The sequence below is a fragment of the Sprattus sprattus genome (genome assembly GCF_963457725.1).
Source record: "Sprattus sprattus genome assembly, chromosome: 1".
NCBI classification, from domain to species: Eukaryota; Metazoa; Chordata; class Actinopteri; order Clupeiformes; family Clupeidae; genus Sprattus; species Sprattus sprattus.
This window is the reverse complement of record NC_137920.1, coordinates 38426526-38448581: the sequence shown is the minus strand read 5'-3', so window position 1 is coordinate 38448581 and position 22056 is coordinate 38426526. Positions and strand designations below refer to the sequence as shown.

Below are 22056 nucleotides of genomic sequence, written 5' to 3'. Positions count from 1 at the left end.
TGGCCCAGCAAGAGCCCTGACCTAAACCCAATTGAGCATCTCTGGAGAGACCTGAAAATGGCTGTCCACCAACGTTCACAATGCAACCTGACAGAACTGGAGAGGATCTGTAAGGAAGAATGGCAGAGGATCCCCAAATCCAGGTGTGAGAAACTTGTTGCATCATTCCAAAGAAGACTCATAGCTGTACTAGCTCAAAAGGGTGCTTCTACTCAATACTGAGCAAAGGGTCTGAATACTTATGACCATGTGATAATTCAGTTTTTCTTTTTTAATAAATTCGCGATCTGTCTACATTCCTGTTTTTTCTGTCAATATGGGTTGATGAGTGTACATTAACGCTGTAAATAAAGGGGTCTGAATACTTTCCGTACCCACTATAGCTCTCCGCTTATTTACCCATCACTAAAACATCTACGTAGTCTTTATTTGCACAAGTTGTTTGGTAGCAACACTCCTAACCATGTGGTGGCAGTGTTACACGCTGAAGTTTCTGTGCGCTGAATGAGGAGTTTAGACCGTAAACAAAATACAGACCAGGCAGGTAAGTTATGCAGTTTGGAAATTGTTTGTTTAGGCTAATATCAATAAGGGTTTGAAGATATGATAGCAGCTCGAAGGCTTCAGCCTACGAAAATAGCCTGTCAGTTAGAAATTGATGAATGTATAAACCGCACTTCCCTGCGACCAGGATAGACTTGCCACCAATTCTTTGCTTACACTTTCACCTACTGAGCCCGCCTGCGCCTGTAACTCGCGAACAGTCAGATGTCTTCGTACGGAATGCAGGGTGAATTCAGGCAACCTTACAGCGAGGGACATGTGCCGCTACATTTATCTGTGCAAGGTGGTTATTATACACACTCTGTGTGAACACCTTACAATAGCCTGTTAAATTGCTGTCAGTGTCAACTAGCCACTTGTATCCACTTGGTGGTCAACATCAGCGATAAGTCTTCTACGTAATTTTGCTGCTGGCCTGCGGATTTTAAAGGTACCACATCTGCCGTGCTCTGTGCTCGGAGAAATCCGCATGTTCTATTTTGATCATGCCCGTGCTGGTTAGTGTCCTGTGAAGACCACCACACCTATGCTGCTCACGGTGTTTTCCCCATACCGGCAGCTTATAATGAACAAAGTACAGACAAGCATTGTCCATTATAAAGGTTGTTAAGTTCCGCCATGGGTGGACATTAAGGCCTGTTTCCCCTTTTGTTCTGCCAGGGTTGCTATTAATCGAGGCACTTCATAATCAAGCAACAACATAATCAAGAATGTACTCACCGCAAATATGCAATTTTTGAACATGCTTGAGTTAACTCATCCATTGCAGCCATGTAGAACAATAGGCCTGTCCCAAGTGATTTGAAGACTATCTATAGCCTCTCATAGGTAATAGACAAAGACTTCACTACATATCAGGGTGTGTGTGTTATCCCTTTTGCATTGTTTTACAGACTTTCTCCAAAATATCTCATGGCCCTCCTTTGGCTTGGCCAACAAGTCGTGAGCACCCGTAACCGGGTCTGGTTCCCATTGAGTCGGTCTCTCTCATGCAGCAGTAGAGTTCAGCAGAGCTGGACGGACTCACGTGAGCAGCCTGTGGAGTCGCCTGAAGGCCCAGTGTTCTCACGCTCATCCATAGGAAAGTTCTTTCAAGACAAGCCTCTCCTAAAGAACCCCTTTCTAGAAGATGCCTTATTGCGAAATTACCTACGGAGACATTTACCTTCACGGGTAGGTCAGACAGTGTGTTATTTAAGTAGTTTTTACAATTATAGGTTTAACTTGACTGTTTAAATGTTTTCAACACTGATTTCGTTGATACTGTTACTGTTCTGCACTGTTGATCAACAAAGGTGCAGTTATACCGATTAACTTTTAACACATCTAATGGACATGTTTTAGACCTGTGATGAAGACAATAGGGTAAATATTTGTCCATTGTCTGGTCAGGACACTAAAATGACTTTATTTCTCAGGATGTGGAGGAAGACTTGACTAAGTTTGGGGAGCGCATTGTGCAGGAGATCGATGCTCTGGGTCTGGAGTGTGAGGAGAACCCTCCTCGCCTGAGGCACTTCGATGCGTGGGGCCGCAGGGTGGACCACATCCTCACCTGTCCCGCCTGGGCCCGCATGAAGGAGATCTCAGCCGAGGAGGGCCTGGTGGCTGCCGGCTATGAGAAGCGCTTTGGAGAGTGGAGGTGAGGGCATAAAAAAATGCCTATTTATTTTTCTCTGTTGGGCAGATGGATATGGTAAAATTCTCTCTATGAATTCAACATGTGCTATGTAAAATCAACACGTTAATGCTATTTTCATGATTTAATGTGTAGTCTGTTTTGTATAGTGTAAGTTACTAAATCTGATGGCTTTTGTTTTTGGTCCAGGTCACGACCAGCCTCATCCAACTTCCTCTCTTATTTATTGCAGTGCATGACTTTATATCAACTAGACACAACTGAATAAACTTCATCTTTCTTCAATACTTTAAACTGCTTCCAGCCGCGTGTACCAGATGTCTAAGCTCTTCCTCTACGCTCCTTCAGCTGGTCTGTACTCCTGCCCTCTTGCTATGACTGATGGAGCAGCCAAAGTCATTGAGGTGTGAATTTCTGGTGTAAATCTATGCATTGGATGTTGTGTATCCCAAGAAAAGCTTATTCTGTATTCTGATAAGAAGAAAAGTGCTTTGCTCTTTAGCTGCCATTTCTGCATTGAGTTTATAGTACAACTGGTTTGATTTTTGCATCGTATGATTTGTATTCATGCATGTCACCTAGTCGTTAGGCGGGGCCTCATCAGTGGAGGAGGCGTTTCAGAGACTGACATCCCGTGACCCCAAGCGTTTTTGGACCTCGGGTCAGTGGATGACGGAGCGCAAGGGGGGTTCTGATGTTGGTTGGTGAATTTTTTTTAAAGCCTTGCTCTGTTACATTTTTAGTCTTGTCAATAATAAAATGAAACTTACAGGACAGGCTGAATGCCAACACAACTCACTGAAAACATTGCATCACTTTCCCTGAAAAACTCTGTAATGCCGTTATTACACCATGAATTTACTCAATCTGTTGACCATGTGAGCAATCCGTTCTCAAAAATGTTTGCTGTTTTTTGTGAGTACTCAAAATATATCCTAATCACCAGCTAGTGGGACTGAGACAGTGGCCTGGCCGCAAGCTGATGGCACTTACAAGCTCCAAGGCTTCAAGTGGTTCACATCTGCAACTGATGCCGATATGACGCTTACACTGGCACGGATACCTGACAAAGCTGGACGAACTAAACAGGTTTGAGTGCCTTTGTTTATTAGTCCTTTTTATTTGGAAAAGAAATATATGTGGTATGCTTAAACTCTATGAGTATGAACTGTGTTTGCATGTTTTGCATAAGAGACAATGTAAATAGAAATATCTTCAAGCTGTCAGTTCCTTTTCTGACGTTGAAAACTATACTAACACGTTAAAAAACAGTGGAACCAGCACACATTAGTTAATCACTAATGAATTGAGAAATGAGTGAATCAAACACCATAGCTGCATAACCACCTCAACCTTCAGAAAAACTTTCCAATTCAATATTATGTATTTTTATAGAGCTAATAATCATTGAAATTGTCTCAAGGCACTTTACGGAGCCAGGGGCAAAGAAAAACTCTATTTTGCCAGGAAGAAACGTTGAGGTGGGACCCATGTGCTCAGGGCCAGCTGGATAAAGAGATAGAAAAGGGAGATAGGGGTATAAAGAAAGAAAGGAAGGAAGGAATGAGGAAAAGAAACATGTTGTACAGCTATACTACCACTTTCCACATCTCTCATAAAAGCCATTTCTTTCCCCACGCCTCTCTATACATAGGGCAGTGGAGGTCTGTCTCTGTTTTACGCTGAGGTGCGGGATGGGCAGGGGAACCTCAATGGCATTGAGGTCCAGCGGCTAAAGGACAAGCTGGGCACACGCCAGATGCCCACGGCTGAGGTCCTGCTACATGGCCTCCCAGCACACAGGGTCAGTGCACACTGCAGTCACGGTGCATTCAAGAGGTTTATCAACTTTTCCACATGTTCTGTTTCACACTTATCTTAAACTGGATTAATTTCATTATTCTCAGCAATCTACCGCAATGCTCCACAATGTCTAAGCAAAAACAGGTTTTTGGAGTGCTTTGTTAATTAAAATTGAAATATCCCATTTCCATAACTTTTCAGACCTTAAGCCATGACACTTGCTATTGAGCTCTGGTGCATCCTACTTCTATCAGTGGTCCTTGAGACGCTTCTACCTAATGGAATTAATTGGGCATAATAAGGAAAGGCACACACCTGTCAGTATAAGGTTTCACAGTTGCAGGTGTATGTCAGAGTGAAAACCAAGCCACCAGGATGAGAGAATTGTCCATTGACCTGTGAGACAATCAGGCCAGATGGTAAAGTAGGACAGTCGTAGGGATAGGCGCGCTCTACTTCAAAACAAATATATAAATGCGTTTTCGGGTGCGAGTAAAAGAATGTGAACTATTGGTAGAATGAAAACCGCACTCTCAAGCTTTTCTCTTTTAACAATAAGACCAGTTTATTTGAGTACAGACGCGTTTCGGCCTTACGCCATCGTCAGTGTGTCACACACAGCGTCTGTACTAAAATAAACTGGTCTTATTGTTAAAAGAGAAAAGCTTGAGAGTGCGGTTTTCATTCTACCAAAAATAGGACAGTCGCAAGGTCGTCGCCAGAGCCAGATGGTTGGGCTGTGCTATAAAACTGAAAATCTAATGGACAAAGCTCAGGCAGTGAACATGACTCACCCTGACCCTAAACCCAAGTCTCAGTCACACACATTTAATGATTCCAAAACAATAAGGCAGAATTGTAGACAGAGAAAAATCGCTAAACTAACTAGCTAAAGGGCATTCAAAAAAACCTTGCAGACACCATTAACAACCCGGTGGGCACCGTTAAAAGCTTTCTAACATTTTTTGGCAATATAGTTGGCGATGTCATGCTTTTCTTACATTTTCGTTTGGTGCCAGAACACAGACCTACATAGTGCATATCTCAGATGTCTCAGGGTAACGACAGGTGTGTATTATAAGACCACATATGATTGAAATGTATTTGAAGATGATGTCAAAACTAGTTGTCTATAAAAAGTACGTCAAAAGGTTGTTACATAATGATGCTTTAATGCTAAATGCCATTTTCCCCTCAAGATATCAGAGGAAGGCAGAGGGGTGGCCTCCATCGCTAACATGCTAACCCTCACACGGATCCACAACACAGTATCTGCCGTGGCCTCAATGAGAAGGTATGGATGCCGTTCAGTTTATTTCTGGTGTCATTATGACTGACCTTTAGGAATCTTCAGATCAATCTGAGTCGTATGTGCCCTCAATTTTATGGCCTGCAGGATGGTTCAGTTGAGCCGAGAGTATGCAACCAAGCGGTTTGTCTTCGGAAAGTTCTTGAAGGACCATCCTTTACATGTGCAAACTATGGCTAGGATGGAGGTGAGTTTAACTGTGCAAGCCTTCCAGAATAGCTAAAATGGGTATTTTGATGAACGAATTTTGCCCAGTAAATAGCTCTTTGATAGATAACTTGATAGAAAGCTGTCTGTTCTTTCTGGTCTGTGTCTTTCACACCACATTTCTTTTCCTCAAAAGAATCCTTAGTTATTGTACTCCTGATGCAACCATTTAATTACTGTAGAAAAGAAACTCTCTCCTGTGTGTCCTGCAGGTGGAGACGCGCGCTGCCTTCCTGCTGCTGATGGAGGTGTGCCGGCTGCTGGGGAGGGAGGAGGGTGGGGTCGCCTCAGACATGGAGCTCCATCTGCTCCGTCTGCTCACCACCGTGGCCAAACTCTACACAGGAAAACAGGCAAGTTTGAGGAGACATCTCTTCACACCCATTGCTGTGTGTACATTAAGACTATTGTAGTCTTTACCAGTTTGAGTGACAGTAATGTAATAAAAGCATATCTACAGGTGGTGTGAAGATCACATTTTGACAGCAAAACTCAGAGTTATGATTTCAGATCACAATGATTATCAGTTTTGCTGTCAAAATGTTTTGCTACTCAGGTATTTTTATATCATACAAGAGTGGGCTCTGTCTGAAAACAAATAAAAAACATTCCTCTATATGAAAAAAGCATTGTCTCCTCTGTAAGGTCCCTTTCCCATAACTATTCTGCTTTTCTTGGCAATCAGGCTGTGGCTGTGGTCTCTGAAGGTTTGGAGTGTTTTGGGGGTCAAGGATACATTGAAGACACAGGATTACCCAGAATGCTAAGGGATGCACAGGTAGATCTGAGGAACACACAGCTCATTAAACGCCTTTCACGTGGACTGGCATTCACTCCCTCCATTAGGGTCTGAAACATACTTCTCGTTTACCCTTCAGGTCTTAAGTATCTGGGAAGGAACTACTAACATTTTGGCTCTGGATGTGCTCCGCTGCATCTCAAAGACCTCGGGGCAAGTTTTGGACTCATTTTTTGCTGACGTGAAGGTATGCAGGATGAGCCTGAGCACTTTGGTCATTTGGTCATTGTGTTGCAATTTAAGGTCACAAGGCAAGGCATGCTGTCAGATTTTGGGCCATTTTGAAACCTACAATCTCACTGATTTTTCCAGTTTCTCTGCTTGTTCCAGGCTTGCACCTTTACATGACGTATTACAAGTGTATGATGTGCATCATAAGTATCATGTCTTTATGGAAATTGTCTTCAGTATGTTAACTGTTAGCCTCATAATGACTAGTTTGTCAGTGATACTTATCACAGGATGATTGGTGGTAGCCCTTGTTGAAAAATCAAACCTTTTCTTCCTTTGAAGATGAAGACATTAGGTGTTGGAGCTGATCATGCTCTCCGGCCTGCTGTGGGGGCAGTGAACAGCGCCCTCTCCACCCTGGGGCAGTTCATGCGCTCAGCTGTCCAAAGACCGCCCGTCGTCATGGAGATGGCAGCTCGAGATCTCGCATACACCCTGGCACGCGTCTATATGGGTATGGAGGTCAATTTGTTGAGACAAAACTACGTATGGAATAAAATCCCATAAATGAGTGTGTACCCTGATACTAAAACTCTTTGCTTGAACACACATCATTCCAGAATATCACAGTAAATGCTGTAAAATTGGTCTTTGTAGATTGCAATTTGTGCAATTTCAAATGATGGAAAAGTCTGGAGGAAAAAATTTGCTTCCTCACAGAGGTAAGATCTAACCATCATTGCCTCCTCTGTGCCACTCTCAGGTGCGCTGCTTATTAACCATGCCTGCTGGGATGGAGCATCTCAGGCTGATGTCTATGCTGCCCTAAGGTAAGGTCACAGTGCAATGAGCAATGTATTTCATCACCTCCTCAGATTGAATGCTTCCCCCTTACAATCAATACTGACATAGATAGATAATAATATATGCAGTGAGAAGCATTCAAGAGATATTGTTGTTGATACGTGATGTCATTTGGATATAACTATTTCATTATTTTTGTGATTTTACTGAGAATTTCCCTCATATATTTAATTGTTGTTTTAAAATACAAACTGCACAACTTGCTTAATTTACAAACATCATTTCAACCCTGAGCTAATGGTGCCTGTTTAAATTACAGATGGTGTGAACAGGATCTGTGTCCAGTAGTTACAAAGGATGCCAGAGGCAACTATGACCCAAAGACTAAAGCAATGGATTCAGCCTTGGTCTATGAGGGCAGCAGCCTGGAAACATGAGGACTTGTTGACTTGCTGACTTGCTGAGCGAGGAGATGTGGAGTGCTCTTATCTGGGTGGAATTCTCAGAGTGCAGCTTTGGAATTTGCCTTTTAGAAAGCTTCAAGAAGTGCTTAGGGTATTCTAGTGGACATTGCCCTGGCAATAGCTGTTTGTGACTGAAATACCCTGAAGGCTTGTTAAGTATAGCCACAAGCAAAGATAATTTTTTTCTGCATAGACAACTTGGATGAAGTGGTGGTATGTTGTTTGTTGGTAACTTTTGACTTGCAATCAATAACTCTGATCACACAACAGTCAATTGATTTGATTATGTATCAATGTCGCTTGTCAGGGATCATTTTAATGTTGTTGTCTGAATTTTTTTTTTTAATATATAATGTAAATAACTAGCATTTCATAATGACTATGCCTTGAAAATATGTGTACAAAATAACTGTAAACAAATAAACTCGTTACCTATGTGATCATTCATTTAAATACATAATTAAATATGCGTACTTTTATTTTATGTATTAAATATACGTGCTCCAAATACGATGGTTTACCGTTGAACACTGAATAGAAAAGGGCTTTATTTAGCTTTAAGAAATGGCCAGTCAACATGACGATTTAGGAAGTGGCTGAAGTGACGCGGAGAGGGCGCTACTTCCTATGAGAGAATGCTTAACAAGCGCAGTACTTGGCATGTAAACAGTCTTCAGCGAATTGAGCTGGGTACAATACTGTGAGCTACGTTTCTTGCAGTTGGTTTTCATTTTATGTCGTTGTCTCTTTCAAGATGCATTCAATTCCATGTCCACTCTGTTCCGTAGTAGTATTCGTGGGATGAACTGGTTACTGAAGACAGTGAGTGTTATGGGCACCAACAGCACTGGAAACGAGTTAAATCATGAAACATCTGATCTCAACCTCGTTTTTAGTCGTCGCCTTGAGTGGTTCACACCATGTTGACTGTTTTGAGTCGAGTGAGCTGGGAAGAACGTCGTCTCAGCTTGTATGGAACAACGTGAGCTTCACGGGAACGCAACCGTTCGTAGGAATTATGAAGGGAGCCGCTGACGAAGTGAGTAAAATGGTTATTTATGTTAACAACATCACACTGATTTGTGTATTTTTGGTGTCGCTCCTATGAAATATCAGAAGGTTGTGTTTACACACCAAGGGTGCAATTGCGCAATGTATTGAAGTTGGTCGCCTAATAGCACAATATGTTCTAGTCTGGCAACGATTCGGGTACAAAACAACTGCTGTTCAGGTGAAATAAGTTGGTATAGTAAAAAAAAAAAGTATGTTGGGCTCTACAATATAACTCCATGTGTCGACCTAGACCCCTTGTATTTTTCTTAAGTTCTCGAGTCTCTTAAAACCTCGGCTTTCTGTGTTAACAGTGCAGTGATGTTATGAACCTGAGTGTCAGCCAGCGCTGTGAGTTCGTCAAGAACACCTCCGACTGTAACCAAGAGAGCGGCTTCATCAACTACCCACGCCTCGCTTTCTGCCGGTTTTCTCCTCAACTCCTGCCCCTGGCCATCACTCTCTATGTAAGACCTATAACCACATGCAGTGGAATAATTTTCATAGTTGCATCTGTAATGAGGATTAAAGACCAGAGCGTATTTGTCTATGAAATAGTTTTTCCTGAAATATATTTTAACCATCAGGCATGCAACGAATGCAATTAATTGATATGAATGCTAGTTTGTTAAATGTTGCAGTGCTATAAATCATGCCGAGAACCATTAGTAGGCTAATAATGCTCCGGTTAATAATTAATGTTTCCATTAATAATTACTCTCTGTGTCTGTTGGTTAAATGGCAAAGCAAGTAGCTTGCACATCAGTGGTCACTGTGTTGGGCATCTGCTCAGGAGAGGTTTTAGGGAAATGGCCACACTGTGTCCCCAAATGTATCACATATGGATCGTATTATGCATTTGTGGTTTGATGTCTGATGATGATCTTGTAAACCATTTCATGTCTAACACGTTTATCAGACGATTATGATTCATTATATTGTCTTCACTATTAGTTGAGCTGGATCTGTGATATTATTATTATTAATATGAAAATGTAGACTCTAAAGAGCGACTGGAAGTGCATGCCTTATTTATACTGTCTGGCCTTTAGAACAAATCTTTTGGACAAACACTGCTTTTTTGTTCTTGCTGTTAAATTGAGGTCAAAGGTTAACACTGAAACCTGTCTCTCTCCTCTTGTCTCACTACAGGCTGTATGGCTCCTCTTCTTGTTCCTGGCACTTGGACTTGCTGCCTCCAAATTGTTAGTTTTGTGGTTTCTTTTAAACTGTCATGTTCTTTCTCTGTGTTCTCAGTGTTTAGTTACACCATCTTGTGGTGAACAGGCCGTAGCATGTGACTGCTTCCCTCTACCAGTCCTGCCCCGAGCACCTTTAGTATTTGTTTTTGAGAGGGCCGGGGGTGGTGGCGGGGGGGTTGGGGTGTACCTTTTCAGTTGAGCTCACGTGCTTATGTGACTTCACTGATAGTACACAGTCACATGAGGGTTTCAGTCACCTTACTGCTGTAAAGTTTACTGTCCAACTAGTATGCTGAACTGTGCATTTGCGCTTTATTTTATTGTAGATGTGAGAACCCATACGGAGCACTTTCTACTGCTACGTCATGTTTTGATGAAGTGAAAGCAGATGCCATTGTGTGGTTTTGCATTAAATTGCTGTGCATGTCAATTTTCAAACAGGAAGATCACTTGGACATTTCCTCTTTTAAACACAGATAAAGGGACAGAGCGTACTGTTACAAAAGCCTTCAGTTCATGTTCTGGTCAAAGCAGTTCCAACGTGAACACAAAAGCCTGAAGTAAAGCTGAGGACTTATTTCCATTTCTTTGCTACATACCTCAGAAGTGTTCAGGGTTTTTTTGTTTTGCACTTCAGCGCTGCAGGTTTTGTTTTTTGTTTGTTACATCTGCGCCTCAGGCCCCCAGGTCTGGTTTGTTTGTTTTATTTTTGCGTGCTTGTAGTTTGCACTTCAGAGCTGCAGGTTTTAGTTTTTTGTGAATGTGTTATGCACTCCAGTTTGAAAAATATGGACTGAACTTGACAAGAAGGCAGTTATCTCTTAGGCTTGGTAAGCAATGGTATAGGAAATAAATGCTGTTTATATGACCATCGCATTATTGCCAGAGAGAGCGCATAATTTACATTTACATTTAGTTATTTAGCAGACGATTTTGTCCAAAACGATGTACAAGGGAGAGAAAAATTAAGCTACGAGCAATAGAGACTTAATTTAATAATAAATACTACTTCACATAAGAAATAGAAAAAAAGGAGTGCAGTAATGTATTTGCTGTAAGTGCAAGTTAAGTACTAGTCGAACTGCAAGTTACTCTCTGAAGAGTTGGGTCTCCAAAAGCTTCTTAAAGGTAGAGAGGGACACCCCTGCTCTGATAGTGCTAGGCAGTTCGTTCCACCGACGTGGAACTACAAATGAGAATAGTCTGGATTGCTGTACTTGCACAGAAGACAGTACCAAATGACCCTCACAAGGCGAGTGCTGCATACTGGGTGAAACATTTGTGCAACAACAGTTATGCAACGGCTTTCTGTAAATTAAGTTGAGCCAGCGGAAGTTGACTGAACTGATATGAGTGATACTAAATGTATCAGATTTGTCAAACTTGTTTAGCTAACAGTGGCTTTATATTATGATCTACTCCAAGTTGTTGGACCTGAGCTGCTCTGTATTATTGATTTAAAGACGGAGCCATATACTCTGTGATTTTTATGTTCCTTTTCTTTCTCCACAGCTTCTGCCCAAATCTGTCGGCCATTTCCTCCACCCTGGGGCTGACCCACAACGTCGCTGTATCCTTCAGAGCACAGGAGTTGTCCAAACCCCAAAATGAACATGCATATTGCAGTAAAATGTGCACGCTTTCTAATAGAATGTTGCAATGCAGTGGTTTAAACGTCCTCATACAGTTGTGCTCCTTGACCTCGTGATCAGGGAGTGACCTTTTTGGCTCTTGGGAACGGAGCCCCTGATGTGTTCAGCGCTATGGCTGCCTTCTCGAGGCCCCACACCGCTGGACTGGCCATCGGGGCTCTTTTTGGTGGGTTTCACGGTTGACGTCACTCTTTGTAGTCTTATTCAGATTTTCTCTAATGCTATACAGTGGAAATAAACAGAATCTAGTGTAGTGTACAGTAAGACACCTAATTCCATGCACTTGATTGATTTGTATGGGATTTAATTGATTTGTATGGGATTAATGTGCTACCACTAATCATTTTATTATACGCAGTAACGACTCCCCACATGCATAGTTACTCTTGTCTTGTGAGGCTGGGATCTCTGTGACCACTGTACACACACACACACACACACACCCCACCTGCATAGTAACTCTTGTTTTTTAGGTGCTGGGATCTTTGTGACCACGGTTGTGGCTGGCAGCGTGGCTTTGGTCAAGCCCTTCACCCTGGCCTCCCGACCCTTTCTGAGGGACATGATTTTCTACATGGCAGCTGTGTTCTGGACTTTCACCATTCTCTTCAAAGGGCATATAGCCTTGGCAGAGGCACTAGGTGTGTGACACGGTGCATTAACTTGTGTGTGTGTGTGTGTGTGTGTGTGTGTGAGATCTGTAAGCTGGATTCAATGGTATATATAAAATGGTCTCAAATGGGAAGAAATACACAATACACCCCTCACAGTGGGTTTTATAAAGTCTGTAGATCACAGTACACATTGCTGAGCTTCACATGACACGGCTGAATGAAACAGCCATGCATGCACTCTATGAACCTTCAAAAGCTCTTCCAATTTTTTATTGGAAGTCATTGGTTCCATTTAAGTCATGGTTCGTCACAGTGCTTGGTAGCGTTATAAGGCAATATGGTTACCATAGCACCTCATGGTACCAATGTGTAGATGCGATCAGCAACGCTTGTATTTGTTGTCCCATTTCAGATCCAAAATGACTGAAAATAATACATTTTTGCTTTATTCATTGACTGTCATTGTTGGAATGGTTAGTAATAATGTGACCCATGGCCGTTAGTGACATTCATAACCATGACTGTTAGTGACAGCAACTGAGATATTAAAAGCCATAAAGACACAATGATATTCACTGAGTGACTGTTCTGATGTGTGATGGGGAACATAGACCTTTATATAATGACTGTTCTTTTGTGATATAGGGTACATAGGCCTGTACATGGTGTATGTTGCCACTGTCCTGGTGAGCGCCTATATCTATAACTACCGAAAGCGCTCCATCAATGGGCCTGCCCCAGTACAAACACCAGGTAAAACGAATCAATTTTTTGTGCCACAATAAACAAATTGCTGCCAAGCCTTGATAAGATCATGTTAATTTCATAGTAAAAAATGAGATAGAATTTAGCTACTAAAGACAAATGTTGCTATTGGCATTGTTTTAGCAGATTGATTTTCAAAGTTTCCAAATTATATCTAATGGTGAGGTTATCTGCTGCACATGATTATCCCACTGCTTGTAGATTAAAAACATAATCCGCTTATTTCTCTTTACCTGGCAGATTTGCTGACTAGCGACGAATACAGTGAGAGTCTCAACAAGAGCATCCAAACATATGGTAAGCAGGACGTGTGTGTACAGTAAGTGTATGTGTGTGTACTCTTGAATCACCATAGATGCCGTCATATTGTGGCTGGCTGCATTTCAAACTAGCATTACAGTCAAGGGAAGGGAAGGAAAGGAAACGAACAAATAAGTTGTACTTTTGTACTTTTTTTTTTTTTTTGAGTGGGCATTAATCTGGAAAATGGTGAATGCAGCGTTTTCCACATGTAGGACTTCATTGTATTTTGTTTGTATGCGAAGTGGAAAGGATTTGGGTCAATCAAGGGCCAAAGTAAAAGAATTTAAGAACTTAACGCCATTATGGGAGTTCCAAGGAGGAACTTGGAGACACAGCTAGAGCTTATGTACCTCATACTTTTAACAATAAAATTAACTTTCAGTTCAGTGTCAGCCCTAAAATGAGGAAACAGTTTTACATTTTTTTTCAAAGGAACCAGCTACTTTTTTGAAATGATGCAAAGTTGGGACTTTTAACATTTTAACTGAGAGCATCTCAATCTTACCCCTGGCAACTCAAAATACCTAAATCTGCCAGATGAATAGCCAGAATTTTGATCCACAAAGCATTGCATTATTTGTTTGATTAAGGTATTGGCTTTTTCCATGTTGTCCTAATCCCTTCTGCTAATTTTCTGTTTTTCTCTTTGCTCTGGTATAACAGATGAGGAGTACCAGCCTCTGCTCCCCCACACACTATCCACCAACCAGATCTTCCTGGGCTCCCTAAAGCCCGTTGACAGCAGGAAGTGGAGGAGGAAACCCTGGACCTGGAGGGTCTTGAAGTTGGTGAAGGTAAGCGTCCGCTGGCTGTGTGCCCCTCTAGGGTCTTAAAGCTAGTGAAGCTAGGCGTCCGCTGGCAATGTGCTGGGCTATTTGTGTTGGCTTTTTCCCCCAATGCTAACAGTTGTTTTTTTTTCCCATTGCTACTAGTTGGCTTTATTTCCGAATGCTAACAGATAGGGCATTCAACTTCCTTGTCAGGGAGCCTGTCTTCCATTCCGGTAGAAGAGTTGACCTCATGTCAGGCTTCTTAACAATACTGATTACAAGTAGAGTTGCATTCCTATTTGTGATTAATGTATATGTGGCTGTGTGCTCAAATGAATGGATTCTTTGTAAGTTGTTGCTTTAGTGAATAGCTGAAATTTGCAAGACATACCTGAACTGAGCATGTGATACAGGTAGGTCATGAGATAATGCAATCTTGTTTGGACAATGGCTTGATAGAATTAATCATTAAATATTGACTACGGGTCTGCAAAGGATCTTTTTTTTTTAAGAATTGCTTTTTCGTCTGATCTGATATCGATCTGTAAAGTTTTTGAATCAAACTCCTATAGTCTGCCATGAATTGTCTGGGGTTTTCTAGGTATGTTTCACAATGGTTAAGCATAGCCTAACTGTCACATTAAAGAAAATGCCATCATTACCAGTCATTCCCATTAGATGTCCCTCTCTCCTTCAACCTCAACTGTGGACTGCAAACGCTTATTGGAAAACCTGTTAGTAAAATCAATTTTTTACAAAGCCCATGTTTGCTTCAAATAAAAAGATTTTTGGTAAACAAGCCTTTAGCCTTTTCTTTAGCAGTGCTCACAGTTTCTTTCCAGTGTCTCTGCATTTTGTACATGTACGTAGAGTAGACGGACCAGAGTAGACGGACCAGATCTCGACTCTGACTAACTTTCCAATTCCCGCTGTGACACAAGACAAATTTGATCTTAGATCTGTTTTGTAGACTTGAACCATGTTTATCATGGTAGGCATATGTACCTTAACCAAAACTCTATCTCTTTCTTATTTACATATAAACACTTACAGTATATATCTTGATACTACACTGAATTGATTTTTTAAATCTGACTTGTATCTGTTCAAATAGATGCCTCTGGAGGTGCTGCTGCTCCTCACTGTGCCTGTAGTGGACCCAGACAAGGAGGACCACAACTGGAACAGACCCCTCAACTGCCTCCACCTCATCACTGGCCCTCTCGTGTGTGTTCTTACCTTTAATTCAGGACAATGTGAGTTTGACCACGTGTGTGTGTGGATCCATGTTTCATTGTGGCCATCCTTCTGGGTACATTCTTGGCAGACTGGCAGGTGTTTGAGGTTTTGTTGCCTTTTTTGTGCCGTTGCTCTGATAAAAATGAATTTCATTCCAAATAGCTGCTCTTTTGCTGCTCTAAGAGCTTTTAGACAGCATTGTTGTCACAGTAGCCTTGTTTCAGGTGGAATGCGGCTGGGGTCTGGTGGCTTCCTGTAAAGGTCTTGCTAGTGGCTTAATCTAACTACCATAACTGTTTCAATGATTTGCTTATGACAAGTTTTCAATGGAGAGTCACCATTTTAACTAACGATAAAACTTTAAGACATTCTGGGTGTATTAAGGAAAATAGGGAGAAGTGTACTAGCCTAGTCAAAGACTAATCTCACACATGATCTAGAAACACGACTGTTTTTGCTTTCTAATTTCAAATACCCCAGACATGCCCAAGTAGATTATGACTACTTATCACTTAAAGAATGTGCCCTCTTGGGTGGTGTTACTGTACTCCATTTTAAGCTGACCTCATTTCTGTCCAAGAGACTGATGGCCTTACCTTGTGCCAACAGTATTTCTGAAAGTTATTAGAGCCACCAAATATTTGATATGCAAAGTAAAGTTATACATTTTCTCAATAAATCTGTTTTATGTTGATTCTAGATTTTACTGATCCCAAAACTCTAATGCAAAATGATATCATGTCTTCATAGAGGTGTCATGGGTATCGAGTTCTTGGTTCTTACCTTACCTTCTTTAAACCCAACAATTTACATTAACATTTCACACTTTTGAAAGCTCTTCATAAAGTATTTTAATGTTTCCAGATGGCCTGTACCTAATCGAGGGAGAGTTCCCTGTCTGGGCATTGGTGGTGCTTTTTGGCGCTTTCTTGGCTGCTATCGTCTTCTGCAGCACCACCAATGAGCATCCGCCCGAGTACCACTTCGTAAGTATTTGGTAGTTTGTTTCTTCACTGTTTGAGTGTTGAGCGTTCTGTATTAGGTCAATAATTAGTTTGGGCTTAGAGGGGTATTCAACAAATCAAGAATACGGAGCAAGACCAAAACCGGCTCTTGGTACCAATGTGTGTGGTCCAGATTTGGCCGGGTTGCTCAGCACAATTATTTGGCTAGCAGAGAAATATGACTTTGTGGGATACTTGATGAAGCTGGATCAGCAGTTCACCCAATAATCTATTAATCTCCCTAAACAAACTGAGTCTCAGTTGTATTTGACTTTTGTTTCAAATCTGTGGACATGTAGGCGACTCACTAGTATATTGTTGACGGTTTTTTATGTAGCAACTAGACAATAAAAACAAACCAAGAAAGCACTTCATACTTACACGGTTAGATTCTTAAATATCTTAGTCAGTGTATCTCTTTACCTGTTTATGGACCCTAAAATGTGTCTGCCATTAGCTGTTTTCCTGTTAATGGACTCTAATGTCTGTCGTCAGCTGTTTTCCCTGCTGGGGTTTGTGGTGAGTGCTCTGTGGATCAACACAGCAGCCTCTGAGGTGGTGAGTGTGCTGCACATGCTGGGGATCGTCTTCAGCCTCAGTAACACAGTGCTGGGCCTCACACTGCTGGCCTGGGGCAACAGCATCGGAGGTGAGAATACACACACACACACACACACACACACACACACACACACACACACACACATATATACATAAAGACACACACACACACACATATACATACATAAACATACACACACTCACACATATACATACACACACACCCGTACACACACACATATATACATATATACATAAAGACACACACACACACACATATACATACACACACTCACACATCTACACACACACACACACACACACACACACATATATACATAAAGACACACACACACACACACACACATATACATACATATACATACACACACTCACACATCTACACACACACACAGACACACACACACATATACATACATATACATACATACATACACACACACACACACACACACACACACATACACACACACATCTACACACACACACACAGGCACACATATACATAAACACACATACATACATACATATATACACACACACACACAAGAAGAAGTGCAATGTGAAAAGTATGAACGCAATAGATTGCAACAGTTGTAATTGTTTCTTGAAATCATCTTTACATCCCGATAGCAAGCACTTAATGATTTCTGGTGTAAGTGAAACTGGTCTGTAGTTGTTCAGGATGTCGGTGACTTGCTTTTTAGGAACAGGGGTGATGGTAGCTGATTTAAGGTAGGGTGGGATAGTGGCTAGTGTAAGAAAGAGGTTGAAGATCTTTGTGAAGACCCCAGCGAGATAGTTGGCACAGGCTTTGAGTACCTTGCCAGATACTCCGTCAGGGCCAGCGACCTTCCTTGTGTTTACTGATATGAGTACAGATCTCACCTAGTGTTCTTGTAGGGTGAGAGGGCATATGCTGGGGGTTGGTGAAGACAGTGTGTTTTTGTTGGGCAAAGAAATGGTTTAGCTCCTCTGCAAGTGAAGAATCAGTGTGGGGTTGTTGTTATTGAAATTAGCGATACTTACCTACCTGCAGTCTGCCCATGCTCTCATTGTGTGTGACTGCCTAGCCTTGTGGAAGACACCCGACATATTGCTATAAAAGCTTGCACAATGGTAGAGAACCTGCTGCCAAAATGTCTAATTTCAACTATACCGACAACATATTGTACTGCTAAACTAAGCAAGGAATGAAAGACAGAAGTACAAGGGCTATGCACCAAAAATAATTCATATTTAACAAACACATACTCTGTGACACAAACTTAGAAGCACAGTCCGATACGTGGGTTAAGGGAGTTGTGCAGGCACAGCCACCCAACGTGCCTCCCCTTCTCGGTCTGGCAGTCGATCGTCCACTCAGCCACAGAAGTCCTTGGGCCGCAAAGGAGATAAGGACGAAAGGGCTTGAAGCCAAGCTTGACTGTTCAAGAAATGCACCCAGCACAGGGAGAGGAAACCAGGCAAGCTTAACATAAGGATACAATGATGCAATGGATGAGATTTACATGGTAGTAGGAACATGGATGTTTTGAAAGGGGGAGATGGCAACCTTAGCAGGTTTCCCAATGACAGAAGCCTTTATGGCTGACAAGCTTTCGTTTGGGTCATGTGTATCACTGTAAGCCATGGTATCAGTTCCCTGGAGTCACTAGACATTTTCTTAACATTATGACAGTTATCCCTGTAGATTTTCTGGAGCCAGAGATGTTCAGGTTATCTACTGCCTTTTATAGAAGTGTACAAAACTACTTTATAAGTGGACATTTAAGTGATTGTCACAACATATTGATATAAATGGACTGATAATGTATTGAGTATTATAACTGAGAGTATAAACCTGACTGCAATGAAACAGGAATGTTGTGCATTTCAAGTCAATCAACTCTTGGGTGCTTCCACAGATCTCGTCTCGGACATTACGATAGCCCGTCAGGGTTACCCCCGCATGGCCATATCCGCCTGTTTCGGAGGAATCCTCTTCAGTATCCTTTCACTCTCAGGGAAGTGGCCTGGATCACGAGTCAATCGGTTGCCATAAGTCAGCATGTTTTTGGCCCATGAAGGAAACGACCGCAGACACTTTCAGTTCAGCTGTCTCTGAGTGGCCCATTGTTACAATGCATAAGGCAGCTGATAAGACAGATGGCCCCTAGATGGCGCTGTTACCTTCATGATGCTTGAGATTTTGTTTAAAGATTTGAATTGATCTTCACCATGACATTTTACCTCTTTGGAGGTTCTTCTCCAAATTGCGTTGTGTGCGAATACAATGACAATAAAGGCTTTTCTATTGCTATTCAATTTCTATTACTGTTTGTGTATTTTCCATTAACTCAGCCTCTTTCAGACATGTTGTTTGGTATAGGTCTGGGCTGCTTGCTGCAGATGTTCGGTGGTAATCACATAGTGACGGTAGGTCCCCTGTCTCCCCTGTTCAGAGGCCTTAGCCTTGATGGAGCTCTGATGTCTTTAAATATCTTCAGAGCTCATGTCCCAGTTCTGATCTGTGTTTAGTGTTATCGCTCTCTTTCTGGTGTTTCTTCAAAGAGACACTTTCTGAAATAGAACTGAACGCGTCATGTATAATTTAGGGATCTATAACAATCTTAAAATCAAGCATGTTGTTTATCTTTAGAAGCTGTAAATGTTTGTTTTTGTTCAAATTCACGTTCTTTCAATACATCACATAGCATGAGGATCAGAGGCTAATCTCTCTCTCTCTCTCACTCACGCTCTTTCTCTCTTTCTATTTTTCTTCTCGTCTCTTCTCTTCTTTTCTCTTTTCCCCAGCTGGAACCAGAGGGGCTTCTGTGTTGGATTCTGTCCGGAGCTCTGGGGCTCAGTCTGGTTCTGTCATTCGTGCTCATCCCACTGCAGTGCTTCCATCTCACCCGCGCCTACGGCATCTTCCTCATCGTCTTCTACTTCATCTTCCTCCTAGTGGCCCTCCTCACAGAGTTTGGGAAGATCCACTTGGGGGCGCTGTGACGCTCTTTAAGGGACTGACCAGGATGGTGAAGGAACATTTGCACTGTGATGATCACAGAACTGGAGCAGCGATGCGACAGACAATCTGCTGGTTGTTAACTGTCTTTGCACTGAACACAGTCAGTGCTTTGCACCCCTCCAGTACAATGGAGACGTTCACAACATGTGAATGTGTTCTGTTGCATTACAAAAAAAAATGTATTTATGATTTTGTGAATATGCAGTCCATGGAGGAAAGAAATGTGTCTTATTTAAGGCTCCCACGTTAATGTGTGATGGGGTGAACAGAATGCTCTTGGGTCTGGGTGGGTATCATCTGTTTAGTGCCAGTAATGCTTCGGAGGTGGTGTATAGCCTTTTCAGAAAACATGTCTCCTGCCCAACATCCTCTACACAACCTGTTCCGTTTATTTGACATCCTGAAATGACTGCAATACATGTTCAACCTTTGACTAAAGGATGTATGTGTGAATATGCATTAGCATTTCTAGTGAAAACAATGTTTTGATAATCTGTGGCATTTTGAATGGGGGTTTGTTTTGTTTGTTTTTGTTTTTGATCTAAAAAAGGTGAGTAGGTTACAACACCAAGAATCAACCACAAGCACATTAGAATGCCATCCAGCCATGCCTATTGCAGGACATTGGGCCATGCAGACATTATTCCGCGAGAAGTGATCTGAGCAAATATGGGAACATTGTTTAAAGCAGCTGCTTGAACAATGGATGCATCGTCAGTCAGCCCTGTTGGGCTTAAATAAATAAATGGTGATGTGTCTCTTACGTGGACAAATAATGAAGCTCTATGTTAGTACTGTACTTCCTTTGAAGAGGCAATGATCTTTATCACCATCTTCAAAGGTCAGGAAGAGTTGTATGTAAAACATGTAAACACAAGGGATGTAAAATCTCAATTCAACATTTTTGTTGATGGTATTAAAACACAGTTGAACACTTCACCGCGTGATTACAATCATTTTCATCCTCTCTGATTTGACTTTTCCAAGTCCTTTTTCCCCAGATTTTAATTGCTCCTTTTTTGGAGGAATAGTCTCATCCTTTTGAAAATCCCAAATGTTATTTTCTTCTGTGCCTTATGTGCCTTCTTCTTAGCCTGTTTAAGGTCTTTCTCCTGTTTGTTGTGTTCCGTGTTTTTAACCCGGCCCTCCTGCAGGTCACTCTCCGCAATGGGTTGATGTATGCTTTCATAATTATCCTGAGGAAATATACGAAACCAGTCTTTGAATGTATGAAATAAGTTTGTACAAAAACCTAAAAAGCCATACAGTGTCACAAGAAATGATTCAGGTAAATCTTCAATGTCACAAAGTTACAACGTCATTCAAGGAAGGCCACAGAAAAGAGTGCAGCCCTGGGAAACAGAAAAGTACCTGGAGATGCCTGGAGATCACCTAAATTTGTCATGTCCACATATCAAGTTATTTGTATTTGTTATACATGCAAAAATGCCTCCTCAAGGCAACAGGCAATCAAACACAAAATAACTGTCTTACCGGTCTGTCTATATGGATCCTAAGGTCTTTCATGACCCTGTCCTTGCAGACAACAACCGAAATATAGGTGCACAGCAGGGCCTCTTTCCCTAGTTTTTCTCTCCCACTCTACTCTTTCCTGCACCCTCTCCAGAGCCTCCTCTCTTTCCTGCATCTCTCTTTCACATTCTTCTCTCTCCTGGACACATACTCACATCCTTAATACCAGTCCTCGTAACATTTTGAGATAACATTCAGACTCAGTTTCATCACAGTTTTATTTATTAATTATTTGTTCAAACGGTGTTTTTGTTCATTTTTGAAATTCTGAATGTACAAAATCCACACGCATAGACAAAGCATTCCAGTGTCCAGCCCTCCTCCTCCTCCTCCTCACCAGGTGTGAGATGTCCAGCTGTGTGAGCTCATTGACGCTGACGGTCAGGTAGCAGAATGATTGACTTTGAGACATAAATGAAGAACATTGAGTGAGTTATGGGCTTTTTCAGGCAATCCATAGTGTCTTGTAATTGTTTTGAGAAATGCACATATCGTTTTGAAAAATTCAGGAAATGAGCTGAGGAAATCTATACCCTAATGATCTTTCCAAATTAGATTTTCTCTTATTT

At 41.7% G+C, this 22056-nt stretch overlaps 2 protein-coding genes across 3 annotated transcripts; both read left to right on the top strand.

The window, feature by feature from the left end:
- The first annotated feature begins 505 nt into the window (after positions 1-505).
- Positions 506-8202, top strand: LOC308376795 (acyl-CoA dehydrogenase family member 11). Its single transcript, XM_080853264.1, has 15 exons — positions 506-544; positions 1458-1737; positions 1983-2206; positions 2508-2607; positions 2786-2903; positions 3150-3292; positions 3858-4007; positions 5206-5300; positions 5403-5502; positions 5735-5875; positions 6208-6300; positions 6401-6508; positions 6835-7006; positions 7256-7322; positions 7616-8202. Exons 2-15 carry the CDS (start codon positions 1477-1479, stop codon positions 7731-7733), a joined length of 1890 nt encoding a protein of 629 aa, XP_080709390.1. The 5' UTR covers positions 506-544; positions 1458-1476; the 3' UTR covers positions 7734-8202.
- A 234-nt stretch (positions 8203-8436) lies between these two features.
- On the top strand, positions 8437-20765 carry slc8b1 (solute carrier family 8 member B1). 2 transcript variants are annotated; one of them, XM_080832207.1, is made up of 16 exons: positions 8437-8460; positions 8549-8799; positions 9125-9277; positions 9963-10015; positions 11525-11582; positions 11725-11830; positions 12138-12305; positions 12924-13031; positions 13284-13340; positions 14010-14140; positions 15231-15372; positions 16220-16341; positions 16855-17008; positions 18849-18929; positions 19295-19359; positions 19738-20765. In XM_080832207.1, exons 2-16 carry the CDS (start codon positions 8626-8628, stop codon positions 19933-19935), a joined length of 1770 nt encoding a protein of 589 aa, XP_080688333.1. In that variant the 5' UTR covers positions 8437-8460; positions 8549-8625; the 3' UTR covers positions 19936-20765. The 2 variants fall into 2 exon arrangements, with proteins under 2 accessions (XP_080688333.1, XP_080688332.1); XM_080832206.1 differs by lacking the exon at positions 8437-8460 and having other exon boundaries at positions 8509-8799.
- Positions 20766-22056: the final 1291 nt, after the last annotated feature.

Bases quoted from the DNA above. Each gene is read 5' to 3' on its own strand.
- slc8b1 (XM_080832207.1), top strand. From the start codon at position 8,626: ATGAAACATCTGATCTCAACCTCGTTTTTAGTCGTCGCCTTGAGTGGT. The intron at 9,278-9,962 runs GTAAGACCTATA...GTCTCACTACAG, and splicing joins CCCTGGCCATCACTCTCTAT to GCTGTATGGCTCCTCTTCTT. The intron at 18,930-19,294 runs GTATCCTTTCAC...AGCCTCTTTCAG, and splicing joins TTTCGGAGGAATCCTCTTCA to ACATGTTGTTTGGTATAGGT.
- LOC308376795 (XM_080853264.1), top strand. From the start codon at position 1,477: ATGGCCCTCCTTTGGCTTGGCCAACAAGTCGTGAGCACCCGTAACCGG. The intron at 2,608-2,785 runs GTGTGAATTTCT...CATGTCACCTAG, and splicing joins GAGCAGCCAAAGTCATTGAG to TCGTTAGGCGGGGCCTCATC. The intron at 5,503-5,734 runs GTGAGTTTAACT...TGTGTCCTGCAG, and splicing joins AAACTATGGCTAGGATGGAG to GTGGAGACGCGCGCTGCCTT.